General features: G+C 37.5%; 1 protein-coding gene across 26 annotated transcripts in view; it reads left to right on the top strand.

Annotated features, from left to right (window-relative positions):
* The window catches only part of MYCBP2 (MYC binding protein 2), a 444438-nt gene that overhangs the window by 416302 nt on the left and 7082 nt on the right, over positions 1-21054 (top strand). For all 26 annotated transcript variants that reach the window (XM_038370114.2, XM_043504638.1, XM_043504632.1 and 23 more), the window contains 9 exons: positions 951-1234; positions 1504-1600; positions 6463-6582; positions 10123-10224; positions 12240-12368; positions 15635-15767; positions 18083-18186; positions 18819-19007; positions 19736-19843. In XM_038370114.2, the coding sequence (XP_038226042.1) occupies positions 951-1234; positions 1504-1600; positions 6463-6582; positions 10123-10224; positions 12240-12368; positions 15635-15767; positions 18083-18186; positions 18819-19007; positions 19736-19843 (1266 nt within the window). The remainder of the gene's footprint in view (positions 1-950; positions 1235-1503; positions 1601-6462; positions 6583-10122; positions 10225-12239; positions 12369-15634; positions 15768-18082; positions 18187-18818; positions 19008-19735; positions 19844-21054) is intronic.

Below are 21054 nucleotides of genomic sequence, written 5' to 3'. Positions count from 1 at the left end.
AGCAAGGACTGGTCTGTCTCCCAAGATCTGAGAGTGATGGGTCATCATTCATGATAGGTTGTAAATCCTTGATGATGCGTTGGAGAGGTTTTAGTTGGGGGCTGAACGTGATGGCTAGTAGCATTCTGTAATTTTCTTTGTTGGGCCTGTCCTATAGTAGGTGACTTCTGGGTACTCTTTTGGCTCTGTCAATCTGTTTCTTCACTTCAGCAGGTGGGTATTGTAGTTGTAGGAATGCATGATAGAGATCTTGTAGGCGTTTGTCTCTGTCTGAGCGGTTGGAGCAAATGCGGTTATATCGTAGAGCTTGGCTGTAGACAATGGATCATGTGGTATGAAGTTTAAATGTGGCAATTTTGCAACAGAAAAGCTTCAAAAACAGAATCCAACGAGAAATTGCTGAGCTTGAATTAATATGCAAACTAGATATGATTAACTTGGGTTTGAATAGAGACTGGGAGTGGCATCGGTCACACCTAAAATGACCATTTATGACTGGCTCTTGCTTCTTACATCTCCCTACCTTTTGTTAGTAAGTATTTTTAATATACCACAGAGAGCTTTTGAAAGTCTCAAGCCTTAATTATGAATTTGTATGCTGTGTTGCATTCTGTATTCCAGTGTAAGTAATCAGATTTTCAGTATAGCAGCTTTTAGTTGCATTCGCATAAGGTACTTGGAAACTCCTTTTTATTGCAATTTTCCTATAAGTAACTGCGTTAATAATAATTATGCTTGAAATTTATGTAGCACATTACAATTTACGAAGTATGGTACAAACATTACAAAATTTCTGAGAAGATGATTTAGAAGTTAAAAAGTAGATTAACTGTTCTTATGAAAAAGACATACCAAAGTAGCTTATAAATAAGTAAAAGGTGCTTTTGAATATAGCTTTGAAAATTCAGCTATCTCCTTTAATTTTGTGTTGCTTTGGTTCTCCTACTTAGGTCACATCATTATTAAGACGTGTTTTGCCAGAGGTGACCCCTAGTCGCTTGGCTAGTATCATAGGAGTGAAGTCTCTGCCACCAGCAGACATAAGTGATATTATTCACTCAACGGAAAAAGGAGATTGGAATAAGCTGGGTATCTTGGACATGTTCCTGGGGTGCATTGCCAAAGCACTCACTGTACAGCTAAAAGCCAAAGGAACCACTATAACTGGAACTGCTGGCACTGCTGCAGGCAAAGGAGTTACTACAGTTACGCTTCCAATGATTTTCAATTCCAGGTTGGTAGAAGCTATATTTTTGTCAAGCTAAAGACAAACAAAAGCCAGAGATTTTAAAGTAAAATATACTCTTTATCTCTCCCTTTTATAATCTGAAAATAAATATTTGTGCCCTACTATTAGAACTATTTAATTTGACATAGTGTTACTGTGTTGATGATGTAAAAAGCAGGGTACTAAATAACTGTAATGTTCCTTTGATTACTTTTGAAATATACTCAGGCATTGCCTTTATTAATTTCATTTATCTTATTTATTATCTTTTGCAGCTATATTCGCCGAGGTGAAAGCCATTGGTGGATGAAGGGCTCAACTCCTACACAGATTTCAGAAATCATTATTAAGCTGATTAAGGACATGGCAGCGGTAAGTTTCCATGCTCTGAGTGTTTGATGTTGAAACAGTTCTGATCACTAAACAGTTCATGTATTGTGTTTTCCTGAGGCACTCTGCTTCATTCAATGCACTGTGAATGAGGTACAGGTCTCAGGAAGAGAAAAGACGGTCTTTAGGTTAAGGCATTGAACTGGGACCAGTGAGAATTGGGTTCTATCTCTGGCTTTGCCCAGATTTTCTGTATATTGTTGAATAAGTAACTTAAACAAAAATTTCAGAAGTAGCGGCTCACTTTGTTCCTCATTTGTTATATGGCCAATGTGAGACACTTAGAACCTGATTTTTCAGGAGTGCTGAGCATTCAAAATTCCATTTGAACTCAAAGGAAATTGTTAGTTGCACAGCACCTCTAAAGTGTCACTGGCAAGTTTAATTATTGAATTTTTAGTTTTGGAATGTTTGACTTTGCAAATGTATTGTTGTTTTTATATATTTGTATATAATTATTTTAGGCAAAGGTGGTAGAGCCAACTGTTGCTAAGGTTGCCCAACACGTCCCACTTTAAGACCCTATTTCCAGTTCCTTATTACTTTGGCAAACTATGTATTACATGTATGACTTCTGACTATAAAAAAGGCTTGCTCAAAGAATGTCTGCTGGGTGACTGGTATGATGGTCCTAATAGTTTAAATGCTGCCTGCCTACAACTGTTTTCAGTGATTTATAATGGAATACCAGAAGCGTTTTTGGCTCTTGTGAGAGCTTGATAGACTTTGTGTTGCTATTCAGGTATCATCTTGTCTATAAATTAAGTTATTGTTGGGAATCTTTTGGATATAGTAGTGTAACTATGCCTCCGTGGGTCACAACTGAGAATACCAAATTCAGGACAAACTGCTGAGAAATAGGGCAGGTACACCCCAAAACTGGAGGTTATTCTCCCATGAGACATACCAAACCAGCAACAAAAATAAACTTCTGTCTCACCACACTTGCTAACAAGAAGTCAGAACAGCAGTTTCCTTAGGCATTCCAGCCCTTGTATCACCACCAAAAACACTAGACTTAGAGATGAGTGGTTCTTTAAAACCAATTTAATCAAATAAAGGTTCTTCTGATCCCAAGGGAGCAGCCACTCACCAAGGTCAATATACAACTCAGATCTTACCCAAAATCACACTGTTGCCAATCCTTTAGTATCTAAAATATAAAGGTTTATTTATAAAAAGAAAGAAAGGTAAAAGTTAAAAATTGGTTAAAGGAGTCAAATACATACAATAATTGCAAAGTTCATGGTTCAGGCTTGTATCAGTGATGGAATAAATTGCTGGCTTGAGTCAAGTCTCTGGTTGCTTCCAAATCATTGGAAGAACCTCATTCCCTTGGTTATACTAATGGGAGAAGTCTAAGTCCATGGTCCAGTGGTTTGATCAGGAAAGAGGCAAAATGGAGGTGTTTCCAGGGCCTTTTATAGCTTCTGCAATGTGGAGAGAAACCCATTGTTTCAAACAAAGCCCTCAGCACAGCTAATGGAAAGTCACAGGTGACAAGATAGTGTTTGGAGTCACATGTCCATGTATGATTCTGCCTAGACACAATATAAGCCATTGCCTATACCTCAAACAGTATATTCACAGGAAAGTCCATTCAGTGTAGATGGGCATCTTCCATTGTGAATTAAATGTTCTTTTGATGGACCACTCAATTTGAATAGACTTTCCAAGAGGTGCAGGCTAAATACTTCGTGGGCGTTAATCCAGGAGCAAACATTTGAAATCTAGGTATAGAGCCAATACTCATAGCTTCAAATACAAAAATGATACATGCATACAAATAGTATAATCATATTCAGCAAATCATAACCTTTCCATAGACACCTTACTTGACAATCCTTGTACAAGATTTCTTGCAAATATATAACAGTGGTTGCAAAAATTATCTATAACGTCACAAGTAGGTTGAAATATCTCTTGTGTTCCTGATGACTGAAGAGGCAGACTTGAATTTACAAGACTTCCAGATTATGTTGTTACAGAAGGAGGACTTCAGGATCGAGAATGCAACCACTTTCAGTGTCTTCTGTCTCACTCATTTTTTTTAACTTCATTGCTACTCAAGAAAGATTTTTTAATGTCAGCAGGACATTTCATACATACAATGATACATTTGGTCATTCTGATAGCATTTGGAAATACATATTTCATTTAACAGTACTTGCAAAATACAGATCCTTCTTTGTCTGACTTTCACTGCGGAAATGACTCCATATGTTAGAAGAGTGTGTCACCATTTTTGCTGAGGGAGAAGAAAAGAATAATAAGAACTCCTCTATGCTGAGTGCATTTGGTTCTTCCTGTGAATCTCAGGGTCAGGACTCAGTCATGATCCATTCCAGACCCTTGAGATTCAACATGAGCACATACAGATGTTTTTGGGTGTGATTCAGAGGTGGACTAGCTGGATACCTTGCAGCCAACTCAGGTGGCATGTCAAGGGAGGCCAGGGAGGCTTGCTGGGCAGGGGCCTCACAACAACTTCCAGAGGGGAGGGGAGGCAGGCAGGGAGCACCCTCCCACAGGATCTGCTCGAGGAAAGCAAAAGAAGCAGAAGGGAAGGCTGCCCTCACCTCCTGGAGCACGATAGGGGACACATGTGGTGGGACAGCCCAAGCACAATGGGATCCACCCAATCCTTGCATTCGTAGTCCAGGAGTTCTCTAATTCTGGTGGTGCCAGCCAAGACCAACCTCCAGGGCACCAAGGGGGACTCCGCCACCTGTACATCAAGGTGTGGATTGTATTTCAGACAGGCTTCCACCTAGAACTGGGGATATCTTTTAGTCATCTGACTTCCTTAAAACATTGGGAATTAATCTTTATCACTTTTAGCATTTTTCTCTACACCAATTTAGTCACTAATGGAACTTTCCTGAATAAGGTCAATCCTTTTATTGAAGTTGAGCTGATTACAGATCCATAGTTAAGATTGCATTACAGATTTCATTTTGACTGTACAAATAGTTAAAATTATCTGGTCAGTCTGTGATGTTGAGAGAGAAATAAGAAATGTAAATTACAGATGGGGAAGTTTGGTGTATTCGCATTTCTGGCGTATTGAAAATGGAGTTTAGGAGGTTAGTGGAATTACTATTTTATTTCCTAAGGATAGCTCAAAAATCTATTTATTTCAAGGCAGATTTTCACCTTTTTTTCAGACCCCTCCAGCACATAAATTATAATACAGAAATGCATGGGATTTGTTTTATTAGTTAATGGGTACCTAAGGATGGGAAAATTATGTTAGCTTTATATTAGCTACTATATTTTATAAAAATTCATCATTTCCCTGTTAATGAAAAGTAAGTACATCAGTTTTAAGCCACTGGATTTGTAAATGTCTACATTACATCTGACAACATTGATGAAATAACTTTATACATCAATATTATTTTCAATTTTTAAAATATTAATAACAGGACATAGCTGTTTTACTTTCACCTGTAAATGGGACACACAGTTTTGAAGGGTATTTATAATTGTGGTTTTATGTATTAGTTTTATATATACACTTCCTCTGCCTGTCACCTTCAGCTGTGCTGGACAGAGAGGGAGCTGTGTGTGAGGGGCTTGCTCTTTTCTGGACTCTTGAAACAAGTTGCCCTTTGCCCAGCCCTCAAGGGACAGGCTTGGAGGATTGTCCCTAAAACTGAACTTGCACTGTAATGCAAACATTGAACTCCAATCTGTGCAAAATGCATGTGTATTTGTGCTGTTCACATGGTTTACTCTTTAAATTCATGTTACATGTTTCTAATGAAAGTATGAGGTCGGAGTTGAGAGTGCAGTACAATGTGAGTTACAGGAATGTTTTGTGGCATTATATGTTTGATCAAGAGGAGGAATCTGTCAGTGAAAATAGTTAACGTTAGGGATGAGTGACAAGTAATGCAGCAGTCAGCCCTAAGGTGATCATTTGACACTGGCTGCTGCATCCTACGTTTTCCTCCCTTCCCTCTGGTAAGTATTCCTATTATATTTTCCTTTTCTCTTATTGCTAAGATGGAATGTTATCGCAGTTCCTTCTATGCCCCCAAAGCAAGTTCTTAGATCAGTGAGAGTTATCCACTCTTCCCCCAGTTCTCATGCTTTCTAGATGATTCTTAGTTCATGTCACTGATACCCTTAGGAACTTAATCTGCGGAGGCACTACACAAAGAGTAGGTCTACACTTGTGGCGATGTGTAGAATGCAGACACTGCACGCCCTGCTAGCTCAGGTATAAATATTGTTGTAGACAGTAAGCTACTCTTTAGGTGGGAAGAGTAGAGTAGAGTGCCTTACATGAATGAACCCTAGGGCACATACCATACACAGCTTTTTACAAGCCCAAGCAGTACTTCTCATGTCTACACTGCTGCTTTTGGCCACGTAGTCTCTGACTGCCAGAGCCTTTCCCAACCATAGTGAAACACTCGGGAAGCAGGGAAAGGCTCCAGCAGCCTTGCCACTGCTGGCGCCTTTCCCCTCTGCTGGAACCTTTCACTTCCATGCGAGTTTGGACACCTTTCACTGCAGCATGGAGCTACATGTACCCTACGTGCTAAGCAAGTGTAGACAAGGCCAAAGTTGGCATTTGCCAATAATTACTACATAGATATCTGAGACTAAACATTTTTCTGTATGCTTAGAAAAAGAAATAATGGGTAACTGAATGGCATTTGCTGGAGAATGCTGACTTTTAATTGTGACCACTGTACTTTAAATCCCCTTATTTCTCACTTCCTGTTGAGTTCCTTTAATTGCAGTTTCATTTCTATTTGATACTTTAATGAGGAAAATAGTAATATGTTAATGAGTTTTAGAAAAGTTAGCTACAATTCCCTCTTTAACAGGGTCACCTGTCTGAAGCTTGGTCCCGTGTGACAAAAAATGCTATTGCTGAAACCATCATTGCTCTGACCAAAATGGAAGATGAATACAGATCACCAGTGCGATGCATTGCAACAACCCGGGTAAGGACTTTGTCAGTTTGTTGCACACATTTGATAACAGCAACATCCTGTCTAACGGCACTCCCACAGGTTAGCATAATGTTTGGTTCCATATGTCCTCACAGTAGTAAATTTTGCATACAGGGAACAGAAATTACAATTGCTAAGTCCTGCTCTGTATGTTTATGCTGGGGATATGTCCTGTGATATGTATCCTGCCTACTCTGTACAGGGTGGTGGTTGGCAGAGCCTTTAAATGTGTATTATTTTGTATGTAACAGTTTTGGGGTACTGTGTACCTCCGTTTTGAAGCTCTAATTTATAACTAATTATGTACAAGCAGTATGGTTTATGTAACACTAAAATATGTACAGTTTTTAATAAAGGTAAACAGCAAAACTTTTTTAAAAGATCAGTAACATAATGAACATTTAAACTTAAATACAGTTTTAAATGAGTTTTTCCTTCATTTATTTATCTGCCATGAACAAAGTTGAAAATTCTGTATTTTCTCTGCAACATGGATAGACCACCTCAAAAACCCGATAATATCAGCAAAAGCCTTATATCATATGAAATCAAAGAGGACGTAATATTTAATTTTTAAGTTGTGTGTGTTCCTATGGTGTGAAGGAATACTATTCCACTTGGCATTCATGCAGTGAAAAATAAATATACATAGGTTTATTTGCTAACTGTAGAAATATTTCCCATTGTTCAAGGCAAATAATAATTTGAAAATTTCTGGTTGGAAGAGAACTTTGTAAATTTTAGATGATGTTGAAAATGCCTAATATTTAAAATTTCTTTAATAGGAATGCGTTTGCCTCCGAGATTTGTAAGCCCAAGAAGTTAGATATGTAGTAAAGTTAAATAGATGTGCAAAACCCTTTTTAAATCTTTTTTTTTCTCCAACTCTGAAATATTCTGGTTCTGGTTCACTGAAGATTGCAACATTATAGATACTTGAGTCTCATGGTAATCCATGATATTTTATGTCACCAAATGATGCACACTGATATGATATTGCTGAACCAGGAAGACACCAAGAGGATTTCACAAACAGAGAGAAGGAAGGAATCTTTTATGAGTTAAATCTTTAAAGCCATACTGATATCTAGTCAAGGCTCTCTCGTTTGTCAGTATCTAGAATTGTATGTCCAGAACTGGATGCAAAGAACCCTAAAAAACTCACTGGTCTGAGAACACCTACATTTGTTTATTTCAAGGCACATTGCAAGGCTTCTGTTAATTCAGGCTTTTTATCTGCATGAAAAAGGTGGTGGTCTCATATGCTGACATTTTCAATTTAGTTTTACTATTTTTCGTTGTTTTAAAAACTGTGTAAATGAACACAGATGTATTTAATACACTTCTTAGAAAGTGTTTAATACATAAAATGGTAAATATGTAAAATGCATGCCAAATATTTATACAGAATACAAAGATAATTTTCCTTTATTATCAACACCAGATATATTAAAATAATTTACATAAAATAATATTTTGTGAAACTGTTGGTAGTAAAAATATTCAACATTTTAGTCCTCAAAGGATTTTCCATATATCATCTTAGGTAATTCTTGTGTATTCTGATTCAAGATAGTCCACATAATTCAGTTTTTTTCTGTATGAAAGAAATATAACACATTGGTCAAATTGAAGAATTTTTTTGGAGCAGCTCTAAGCATCCTCCACAGAACGAACAAGAGTTACCGTCTTCCTTTCATTTTTCCTTTCTAGAAATGTTTGCCTTCAGTTAAACTAATCTCAGAAGCGTGGTTTGTGAGACTTTCATCAGAAAAAATGTTACTCTTGGATAGAGGAAATTCATTTACTCTGTCCCTGAGGCTTTCAACACTCCAAACTATTATTTTATGTTGATCTCAGGTTCCTAATATTCATAGGCCACAAATCTCCATATTTTTAGGCTGTGAAGAGCACTACTCAGCAGCAAAAAGCCTCTGGAAGAGATAAACCAAGCTTTGTCTTTGTTTAACTTCACCCTGGGACATACTATGTTTCTGAGCCTTTTCTTCTTCCCATAGTCCTTTTTCATTTTAAAAATAAATAAATAAAATTAAAATCTTTTGTTGAAACCTGGCCCCATGATGTGGCTTCCAGGATTGCTCCTCTCACTTAAAAATAAAAAAGTTAGATTAAGTAGTAAGTACTGCTAAGAGACATCTTTTAAAACTTCTTCCAGCGCCACACATTTCAGGGTTGAGGTAGCTTCATCATCTTAGTTCATGTGCCAAAAGTATTTTAGACTTTTTGACTAAACAGTGGAGGATTTAGTGCTCTCAGTTGAGGATTGGTCTCAGAGCCCTAGTCAAATATTTTTGGCTGTAGTGGCTGGCATGTCTACTCCTCCTCATATAATAGTTGTGTGAAGAGGGAGGTACCCAGCAGCTGCAGGTATTTTGCCATCAAGGTCTATTTTAAAATGTTAATCTAATTCCCTTTTCCATCTCCTTCCTCATCTGTTCTCTGCATTTTGAGAGTCACTGGGTCCTAATCCCCTACCATGGAAAAGATAATGCCATCACCTTCATACTTCAGTCAGGACTTAGAGTAGCTCCAAACACCAGATTTCTTCTCCTGGCAAGAGCTCAATAAAATCTGTAAATTGAAAGATGATAAAGCAAAGTTATAATTCCTGGCTTCAAGAGTAAAATGCAGTGGATTAAAAAATGAACCTCGTTAGGGCAATGTTGTTTCCCAGGAATCTTGATAAGTGATTCACCAGCAGCCCAAAAGATGCCATTTTATCTCCAAATGAAAGGTCATCCCACATTTGCCATCTCCAGCCCTATTATACAAAATTACATTTAAGATTCAGGTGAACAAAGCAAACAGTGTTAGGAACCCAGAGTTCTCAGAGCATTCTTCCTGTTTGACACCCTCACTAACTTTTGGGGCTGCCACTTAGATACATTGAAGTGTGAAGTAACTTGAATCAGTCATAGAAAATAACTTTTTATCAGCAAATGGTATTTCTCTTGATTAGGACAATTCATACAGACCACCCAGCTGTTCTGTGAATTCCTGCTGTAACTTTAGCTTGTTTTTTCTATTGGTATTCTTTATCAGCAGTGTATACTGACATTCTGTATTTATTTCTGTATTATTCCTTAAGTGTATTGACAACGCTTGGTCAGTTTGGCAGTAGTTGTGCTTTATCTAATAAATTTGTTAGTCTCTAAGGTGCCACAAGTACTCCTTTTCTTTTATCTACTGTGTTTCTCTACAGCCTACTATGATTGGTTTTCCTTCTCTGCCTCTCAGTTGTATAGTTAACTAATATGTTAATATAATTTTAAGGCGGGGAAACTGGAGAGAGATGGGTTAGTGCCGAGATTTGCACCCAAAAGTCAGTAACTTTTATTCACATCCCTGACTCTCTTTATGTGATGTGTTAGAAGAATCCATACTAAGTGGATTGACCTGAAAAGAAGGCAGTTGAAAATTGTGTTTATTCCTAACCATGAGAATTGCATTTATTTTAGTCTTTTGTGTCTGTCTGGAATTTTTCTATAATACAACCCTTTCTTTCAACAGCTCTGGTTAGCCCTAGCATCCCTGTGTGTGCTTGATCAGGACCATGTAGATAGACTGTCGTCTGGAAGATGGATGGGAAAGGATGGCCAGCAAAAACAGATGGTAAGACTTTGAATTCAAGATTTTTTTTCTCTTTTAAACTTGGATTGTATTGAATTTACTTTTCAGACAAGCAGTAACAATGACAAAGATTACAGTAGCACATGTTATGTAGAACAAACATTCTCAGATTTCTTCAAGAGGTTATACTAGCCAGACAATGTTCAGAAAATGGAAATCCAACCCAAGGATATAGCCAGTAAAAAGAAACATATAATATGGCAGCCAATATGTAAGATCAAATAGCAAAAGGTGAAAAACAAATACATTCTTTAAATATATCAGAAATAGAAAAGCCTTCAAGAGAACTGGTGGTTCGATTGGCCCACCAATGATTAAAGGGAGCAATTAAGGAAGATAAGGACATTGCTAAAATGTTAAGATTTTTTTTGCACCAGTCTTCACTGGCGAGGATGTTGGTGAAGACACCTACCCTTGACCTACTCTTTGCTGGTTATAATCATGACGTATCGTTAGAGCTGAGTGAATGATATTTTATTTTGCTGGTTTGAGCCACATTTGAACTTTTTCAGAATGTTTGGCCAATCAAAAAAGTGGGAAAAAAGTCCGTTTCAGGTTGAACAGAATGTTTTGTTCAACCTGAAATGTTTTTGTTTCTGTGCATTTTTAAGGGCCAGTCACAAAAGAGAAGGAGGAAGAAGTGATGGTGTTCCCCCTTATAACTTGTAGCTCAGTGTATTCTGTGGGGGTCTCTCTTAGTATCTTCTGTTGAAGCTGTTGCACTTTGTATAAATAATTAAATAGATAATGGAGCAGGAATTGAATTTGGGTCTCTCCACTCCCAGATTAGTGCCCTAACCACTGGGGAATAGGGTAAACTAAGGTGGGTTTCTTTCTATCCTGTTAAAGCTGTTCCACTTTGTATAAAATACCTGAATAGTCAGAGAGAGTGTGAGAATGACCCTATAGCCTGGTGATTAGGGCACTCACATGGGAGGTGGGAGGCCCAAGTTCAAGTCCTTGTTCTAATGACTATTTAAGTATGTTATACAAAATGGAACAGCTTCAGCAGGAGGGATTAACTGGTCGTCACTTAACGCTATTTGTAAATGTTAATGTGGACAGTGCACAAACATTTGTTCAAGGACACAAAAAAGGATTGCTTTCTGCCTTCCCAGAACCTGACTGCAGTTGTCTCTTCTCCCCTGTTTTCCCCCAAGGGGAAGTTAACTGGATTACAGTGCAGGCTATTTGCACTGTTCAATGGAGACAGACAACAGGGCTTGGGGAGCCAGAGCTGAAATCCATCTTGCAACTAGGAAGTTGGGGAAGTCAGAAGAGTAGGCTTTTGAGCTAGGCAGATGAAGAACTAGTGCAGCAGTCAGGGAGAAGAGCTGCTGAAGCCTGCTTCAAGTTCCCCACTCCCTTGCATACCTAGCTGGAAGGAGTATGTGTTTGTGTTGCAGTAGAGATGGAAATGGATAGTGTGTTATAGCTGTAGAATAAATTAATGTTGCAGTGGAATTTAGGGTTTGTTTCCATGGAATTTGTTCACACTGTACTGTGAAATAACCTACGCCTTGATTATTTATCTTGACAGAAAAGGCAACATATCATATCAGGGGAGTTAAAGGTAGATATCTTGGCATTTTGATGGATCTTTGAGGATTCCCCCTTATCAGTTTCCATAATTTTTTTCTATCAAGTGTAGCATGCTCCCAAAATTTGAGTAACATGTCAGTTAGCACAGCAAGACTTTTGTCTCACTCTTTTTGAAAATAGTTCTGAGACATTTTAGTGATGAATATGAGCTAATTTTCATAAAACAAAGCAAATCTGGGTTTAGAAGCATTACTGTACTTTTGTTTCTTACATTTCTGCCAGGCATAACTGTTTTTAGATATTGATCATTTCAAAGCTGAAAATTTATAGTCTAAAACAAGTTCAAATTGTCCTGTTTTAATTTTCCTTTTTGGGAAGCCCACAGGGAGAGGGGAGTTGAGGGAAGCAGATTTAACGTATAGGGAATTATTCCACCATTTTTCTTCTTTATTCAGCCAATGTGCGATAACCATGATGATGGTGAAACCGCTGCAATCATTTTATGTAATGCCTGTGGGAATTTGTGTACAGACTGCGACAGATTCCTTCATCTCCATCGGCGAACGAAAACTCATCAGAGACAGGTAGAGTAAATAAAACACACCAAGTAGTGTGCATTTCAGTAGCTTTTGTTGCGTCGGGGGGAGGTTGTTCCATTGACAAATCAGATTAGAAAACAGTTAGTGGCAGTGAACAATAGATCTACAAACTGTTCTCTGTCCTTTCTAAAAGGAATGGATAACTTTGCATTTAATTTTGCATTTGATTCTACTTGATTTTCTTGTCCTTAAAGAATGTTCTTATGAATAGGACTGTAATGTTAGCCCCTAATCCCTCAACTCTGGCTCATAATCCCCATCTGTTTCCTTCTTTCCTATTCTAACATCATTGAATTCAGACTTCCTTAACTAAAAATCCATCCATTACTCCCTCAGAAATGTTATCTTTACTTCTCCTTGTCCTGTTTCCTTTTTTTCCTTTACCCCAGTCACTCACTCAAAGGCTATTCACCTATTCTTCACCACAAATCTCTGTCCCATCCTGATTTGTGAACACCATTTCCTCTGCCCTCATCCCCTTCTTTCAAGCACCTTTTCTTCAGATAAAAGTGTGCTGTAATATTCATGCTGCTTCACCGACAACCTTAAAAAAAATTGTTCTCATTGTATCCCCTGATCTTCTGCATATCTGTCTGATTTATCTTGCCTGGCCAGTTCATGTTTCACATGGCCAAAATATAGTTCCTTCTTTTTCTTTCTATTCCCTCCCTTTGTTCTCCTTTCTCCACTGCTGTTGACATCACCTTCTTCCTATTTTTCAGGCTTGTAATGTTGATGTCACCTTTGATTCCTTTTCCTTTTCTCCACATACCTATGGTGTCAATAAATCATGTCATATCTATCTTCATTTCAAAAATTAACCCTACTTTCTGTACCAATATACTGTGTCAGCTCCTTCCATGGCAACTAATCACCACCTCCTGGCCTCCTTGATGAGAATTGCTTCTCTTCCAATTCGTCCAAAATGCCAGCCAGTCAGACCATGTTGCATCTAAATTCATGTTTAAGTTTCTAATTCTCGTCTTCAAATCCCTGAAGAACTACAGTCTGGCCTCTACATTGTGGATCTAAGATCTTTCATGTTCCATCTCTCTCCCTTCTCTCTGTTTATGATGGCAGCTTCGACACCTCATTTTTCATTCACCCACTGCTATCTTTCGTGCCTTCTACATGAAAGGAACAACCTCCCAGTCATTATCACCCTCTCTTGCCATATCCTTCTCAAGACATATTCCAGCATTTTCAGAACTTGGTTCCTAAACTCTTGTTTTGGCACTAATAAAAGTGTACTGATCTTTAGAGTCCCACTGAAGTAAAATGGAAGTAGAGTTGCTCACTTCAATTTATTTACTTAACTATGGATTTAAGAACCTAATTTTGGACCACATGGAAAAAAAGCCAAAATTTCCAAATCCAGAAGCCCCCACAACTGGAAAACAAAATATTTTTAAATCAGTGCCTACAATTTACTTTTGTTCTAGACTGGAGACTCTTAAAGCAGGGATTATTTTGAAATATTTACTTTACATCACTGTCATAAAAAGAAAAGGAGTACTTGTGGCACCTTAGAGACTAACAAATTTATTTCAGCATAAGCTTTCGTGAGCTACAGCTCACTTCATCGGATGCATTTGGTGGAAAATATAGAGGGGAGATTTATATACACACAAAGAGAACATGAAACAATGGGTTTTATCATATACACTGTAAGGAGAGTGATCACTTAAGATGAGCCATCACCAGCAGCGGGGGGGGGGAGGGAGGGAGGAAAACCTTTCATGGTGACAAGCAAGGTAGGCCATTTCCAGCAGTTAACAAGAATATCTGAGGAACGGTGGGGTGGGGTGGGGGAGAAATAACATGGGGAAATAGTTTTACTTTGTGTAATGACTCCATCCATTCCCAGTCTCTATTCAAGCCTAAGTTAATTGTATCCAGTTTGCAAATTAATTCCAATTCAGCAGTCTCTCTTTGGAGTCTGTTTTTGAAGTTTTTTTGTTGAAGGATAGCCACCCTCAGGTCTGTAATCGAGTGACGGGAGAGATTGAAGTGTTCTCCGACTGGTTTTTGAGTGTTATAATTCTTGACGTCTGATTTGTGTCCATTCATTCTTTTACCTAGAGACTGTCCAGTTTGACCAATGTACGTGGCAGAGGGGCATTGCTGGCACATGATGGCATACTCTCCTTACAGTGTATATGATAAAACCCATTGTTTCATGTTCCCTGTATGTGTATATAAATCTCCCCTCTGTATTTTCCACCAAATGCATCCGATGAAGTGAGCTGTAGCTCACGAAAGCTTATGCTCAAATAAATTTGTTAGTCTCTAAGGTGCCACAAGTACTCCTTTTCTTTTTGCGAATACAGACTAACACGGCTGCTACTCTGATCACTGTCATAGTCAGTTTTAACAAATAATAATTTGTCATGGTCAATTTTAGTAGGTTACAGATGGTCATGGTGAATAGGGTAAACATGGGAATACTTTTTTTTAACAAAAAGGCAAAAGTTTAAAAAAATTCTGTACTCAAAAATAACATTTTTCTACTTCTGTTGCAAACAAGAACAGTATGTATTCTGTGATAGCGAGATATCTTATATATACCCACAGGAAGCTTCTCTTACTTTCATTACAATAGTATATGTAAAATCAATTCAAGCAGAGCCTTCCTAACCAGGAAAGGCAGAAAACTAGAAGACTGCATGAAGTCCTTTTGGGATCTCGCTATCTAACTATAATTTACCTGGGAAGTATTTAGTTACTACAGTGATGGGCATTATAAGAAACCTTAAGACAGAACAGTTTTCAACATATTTTTTGCCATACTAGAACCTACCTTTTATAAACCTACGCTGACTTTTTTTTAGATGTAAACAATTTTACTTTACACAAGAGGTTGTAGGGTAATTTAAGTCCTCCTGAAGTTTAAAGCTTTCACTGAGAGTCTTCACATCATTCTGGTTCTTAGCATAGCTGCATTGCTTTTCAGTATTCTTGTTTTCTTTGTTGACTCTTTGGCCAATCCAGGTTTTAATTTTCTAGCTTTTACCCTTCAGAGTGTGTTCCAAATCATCATATCATCCCACTCTTTGCATGCACACAAATTACAGAATGTATAAAAGTTGTATTTTAAAACTTGCAATACAAACTCCATAACACCATGAGTATTGCAACTAAAAATGCAAACTTAGAACTGATGCAAACCAAAACTAAAGTTTCTTATAATTGCTTACTGACTCAGCTTTTTGTAAGAGTACTTTTTAATACCCATATGGTTAAACTGATAGGTATTCAAAGAAGAGGAAGAAGCTATCAAAGTTGATCTTCATGAAGGCTGTGGTAGGACCAAACTTTTCTGGCTCATGGCACTAGCAGACTCTAAAACTATGAAGGCTATGGTGGAGTTTAGAGAACAAACAGGTAAAAATCAGATATTTCTTGTTCCTTACTCATCCTGATTTCTTTTTTTAAGCTTCTCCAAAAGATCAATTTCTAGAAATGCGACTCTCTGCATCTTTACATTAATGCTTTATTATTTTTATTATTTAACACAAAACACTGAATCCTGGCAAATTATTTATTGCCTTGGTGGTAGCGTGATGGTGGTGCTTTGCAATATCAAGTGGATGCTTGAGTTCAGAAATGTTGTAAGCTCTTTGAAGCTATGTTTTTGTTCTGTTTATGTACAGTGCCTGATACAATGGGATCAAAATTAGGGCTCCTAGGTGCTACAGTAAAGTAAACAATAATAATAATAATTGGATATCTAGTTCTTTGAAATGCTAGAAGGTTTTAAAGTGGCATTCTTGAGTTGATATTACCATTCTTTATCCACTCGTGCAACTCCCACTTCCATCAAAGGGAGTATTACAAATTGAGAGCAGTAGCCCATAAATAATTGTCACCTGTACTTACATTTGAATGATTTATAAAATGCTTTTATTTTCTTTTGAGGAAGGTGGACACACCATATAGAAAAGAACCTAATCTTTCATGAACAAAATTGAACTGGGTAATGAGAAAAAAAATATATAAATAATAGTTTCAATACCCTTGAACGATGTAAATGCTAATTTCTCCAAAAACAAACCTTTTCCATTGCCCTAAAATATAAACACTTCTAAAGTACCCTTAGACATAGTATTGTGATGACCACTACTAGAAAGAAAAGACCACAACAATGTTTAGTTGTGGACAGTGTCCAGCTTGGCATTCGGATAGTCATTACATTCCAAGTATTGTGTTACATCTAGAGAGCATTTGGGTGGTAAAAATACAGCCATCCCATAGCCCTTAATTACAACCCTTTTCACAGAATGTTCAGATATGTTGGCCTCTGTGCAGCACTATAATAATAAGAGAAGCCAACTGTGTACCTGCCTGCTTCCAAATATTCCTTTTATGGTCACAAATTAATAGGAAAGATGCTCTATTACAGGGGTAGGCAACCTATGGCACAGGTGCCAAAGGCGGCACACGAGCTGATTTTCAGTGGCACTCACACTGCCCGGGTCCTGGCCACCAGTCCGGGGGGCTCTGCATTTTAATTTAATTTTAAATGAATTTTTTAAACATTTTAAAAACCTTATTTACTTTACATACAACAATAGTTTAGTTATATATTAAAGACTTATAGAAAGAGATCTTCTAAAAATATTAAAATGTATTACTGGCACACAAAACCTTAAATTAGAGTGACTCAATGAAGACTCAGCACACCACTTCTGAAAGGTTGCCAACCCCTGGTCTATTATCTTACCCTTGAGTGATACGCTGAGCAGCTCAATTTTAACTTTGATAGCATGAGATCGGAGCGGGGGGTCCCAAGAATTAGAAGTACTTTATCTTTCATTAGATTTAGTAAAACAAAAAAATATATATATTTCATGTTTTTCCATTTCCCCCGTCCCTCCTTAAGGGATGATGTTCCTTTCATTATGTTTAGTGATCTTTAGAGATGAAACTGATATTGCTTGTAAAATGTAGTTTTCAATACCCTAGTTTAAGCTTTGGAATGCAAATATTTATAAATTAAGCAGGACTTGGAAGATTTCCTGCTTTCTTTCTCATGTAATTGACATGACAAATACTTGACAAACTCCCCTTGTGAAGGGGAAATATCTTGATATGCATTTCATAAGAATACAAAACATTTAGTAATGTAAGAAAGAAAATAAATTAGTTGAAATGCCAAATAAGAGTGAATTAAGATAGGATTAATAATTTTTGTAATCAAGGCAGTTCTAGCTAGGCATGAGATCAAGTAAATAAAGTGTTCAGCATGAAGTAATTTAAAAAAAAAAAAAAGGCCTTCCTCTCTTCACATTGGCTGTAATTTGTCTTAAATTGTAAAGTCGTCAAAACAAGAAACCATCTTTTTTACATGTATATAAGGTGGCTGGCACACTTTTTCGTAGCTATTAACACATAAATAACAATATTAATGTATTTCTTTAAGCTTTTTCTTCCAAAAATTTGCACTATTTTTCATATCCTTGTGTTGTGTTTAGTGGTCTTGAGAGATGTGATTCTATGGTTACTGTTGAAAATCCCATGAGCATAGAGTTCTACTAGCCCATGTATGAAACAGTTTAGTCTAGATTAATTTAATTTCCTTAGTATTTACATTTTTCCTGCTTGTTTCATGAGATAATTAAGGCTATTATTAGTGTGTTGGTTGATAAACACTTCATTTTGGTAAATTCTGATTTTTTGTTTGTTTTTTGTGGGTGTAGGTAAACCAACCACCAGCAGCTCTGAAGCATGTCGTTTCTGTGGTTGTAGGAATGGAACAGAGTTATCAGCAGTAGGCAGTGTCTGTTCTGATGCAGATTGCCAGGTATGTGTACAAACCTCACTTTATCTCATGAAGATGAAATATTAATACATAGTTGAGTCTACAACCAGCCATACAAGATAAAAGCTAAATTTTAGGTCCTGTCATCCAAATAATTTTGAATTGTGAATAATACTTACTCTCCCTGCCAATTTGTGTGGTCTTCTGTTCCCATTTTTCTTATTTTTTAAATGTTTCTTCTCACCTCTGTTACTGTGAATGGGAAAGTGACTGATTACACAGGGTAAGCCATGAATCTAATCATATAAAAACTGCTAACAAATGCACAAAATATGTACACCGGAAGAACAGAGAAAAACAGTTTCAGGTTCTGTAATGCGTGTGATCAAAAATATTTTTTCTTAAAATAAAGTTTCATTAGAGTTCTGCTATTCAGGTGTCACATAGCAGAAGCAAATTAAAACATCTGTTTCACTTCAAAGTCCTAGAACTCAAGATGTATTCCTAACTATACTGATGTCTGTATTATACTTAGACAATTACTGTCACTGCTCCCTGAGTTTTCGTTGCAGGTAGTAAGACTACTTCAAGAAGCAACAGAATAAATATATTACAATGTACAAAATGATTCTTTGATTAGAAAAAATGTTAATTTAAGAATTCCTTTTTAATAGGAGTATGCTAAGATAGCTTGTAGCAAGACTCATCCTTGTGGTCATCCATGTGGAGGTGTTAAAAATGAAGAGCACTGTTTGCCGTGCCTGCATGGTTGTGATAAGAATGCCACAACTCTTAAACAAGATGCTGATGACATGTGCATGATTTGTTTTACTGAAGCACTTTCAGCAGCACCAGCTATCCAGGTTTGCCTTTGCTATTTAATAAATGAATTCTATACAATATTGTTAAATTTTTAAGAGTTTACAATTTCCTTTGAAGGGATGAATTTTTAAAAGTTTCAGAGTACATACTGTCAGTGAGCAGAGGATTACATTGTGTGTTTAGCACTACTGCTCTCTTCTCTCTACTGTTTGAGAATGAAAATAGGATCATTTGATGTGTACATTTCCTCTATTTTGAGCATTGTGTTTGTAACTGAAGTTCACTCACTTAGAAGTATTTTTAAGAGTTTTAAATCACCACCCTTTTCTTCCTTATGTACCACTCTTTGTATGCAAGGGATAGATCATATTAAAATCGTGTCCATTTCTTATACACGTAACTTGTAGCATATTCCAAAAAAAAGGCATATGCATAGATCTTGTAGAGGGTGTACATTGTATGTCTCAGGATTTTACTGTAGTTAGTATGCTAACTTGGTCACTTTTGATGATTTCATATGTCCAGTGGTTAGTGTTATGCAAAAGTTTGTTTTGTAACTGATTTTGAAGGCCATTAATATTCTTTCTTTTCATGGGTAGAAAGGCTTTTCTGATGTTAAGATTTTAAATTAATAAATGAATTTGCAATTTGACACCTCTGTTAGTTAAAATCAAAAACTCAAATATAATGGTGTCTCATTACAGTAGCTATTGAAACTTTTCAATTTAGAGTACAGTAGTTACTCATACATCTTTCTTTTTTCTTAAAGTTGGACTGCAGTCATGTATTCCACTTGCAGTGCTGTCGTCGAGTACTAGAAAACAGGTGGCTTGGGCCCAGGATAACTTTTGGGTTTATGTCTTGTCCTATTTGCAAGGTAAGGATGATGTGTTTACTATATGTAGCACAGAGTATCTACAAGTGCTTACTTCAATGTTACTTATGATGGACATTAGATATTGCTTATTTTCATTCCCAGAGCTTGTCTATGCAGAGACTTCGTATGCAGCAAGCCAGGCTGTAAATCTACAATGCACTATCTTGCCTGTGTAAATCCTACTGCTGTACACCTGAAGTTCTGTAGTGAGCTTTGACATACTTCCATTTCAAACAGCTGTATGTCAAAGCACACAATGGAATTTTTAGTACGCAGCAGCAGGGCCCACATGGCCAGTTTCAGTGCACAGCAGGCTAGTGAGCTGTTTGCTCACATCCTAGTTAGCTGTGCACTAAGCACCTGTGTAGACAAGCCCTCAGTTCTTCTTTGAGTGCTTGTCCCTCTCTGTACTGCCCTTCAAGTTGCACATGCACCCAGGAGCAGAGATTTTTCCCTAGCAGTGTCCCTCAGGTATATGCCCCACATCTCCTTATACTCCACATCAAAGGAATAAATAGGGCATATTGGACCACCACCGGTTTAATTCACTCTTACTGTTCATGGTCTAGGACAGAGCTTCAGTATTTGTTCTAACTTCTTCAGCTTCTCTCTGTAAAAAGTTGAAATATATTATAGTTTTTAGGGGTTTGGTTCCTTAATTCTTGGAACTCTCCATCTGGGATGGGCAGAGATAACTCTCCCCTTTCCCCCTCCCAATCCTAGTTCTCCAACAGTTTCTCCAAGGATTCCCAGCCTTTAAAAGCTGCATCAAGTGCCACAAACCCTTCTAGGACACAGTTTCCTCAGGAATCTATGCTGTTGTCAGAGTGTATGAACTGAGAGCAAGCAGGTTGTCCTGTGAGCAATTCCAGTCAATCCAGGTGTTATCAGACAACATGATGGCAGTCTGTTCCATCAGCAAGCAGGAAGGAGCACACTCCTCACAGCTTTGCGTGGAGGCCATCACCCTCTGGAACTGGTCCATTTCCATGCAGATTACTCTGACTACAGTCCATTTGCCAGGAATCCAAAACACCCTGGTGGACTCCCTAAGCAGACATTTCTCCACTTAACATGAGTCGGAACTGCACCAGTTCCAGAGGATGATGAATGACCTCCATACAAAGCTGTGTGGGGTGTGCTCCTCTCATACAGTGGCCGGGAGTCCTGAGTTTTACCTCCCCCCCCCAGTTCCCTTATTACCATTGGTA

This window comes from Dermochelys coriacea, chromosome 1, assembly GCF_009764565.3.
Source record: "Dermochelys coriacea isolate rDerCor1 chromosome 1, rDerCor1.pri.v4, whole genome shotgun sequence".
NCBI classification, from domain to species: Eukaryota; Metazoa; Chordata; order Testudines; family Dermochelyidae; genus Dermochelys; species Dermochelys coriacea.
This window is presented reverse-complemented; position numbering and strand designations above follow the sequence as displayed.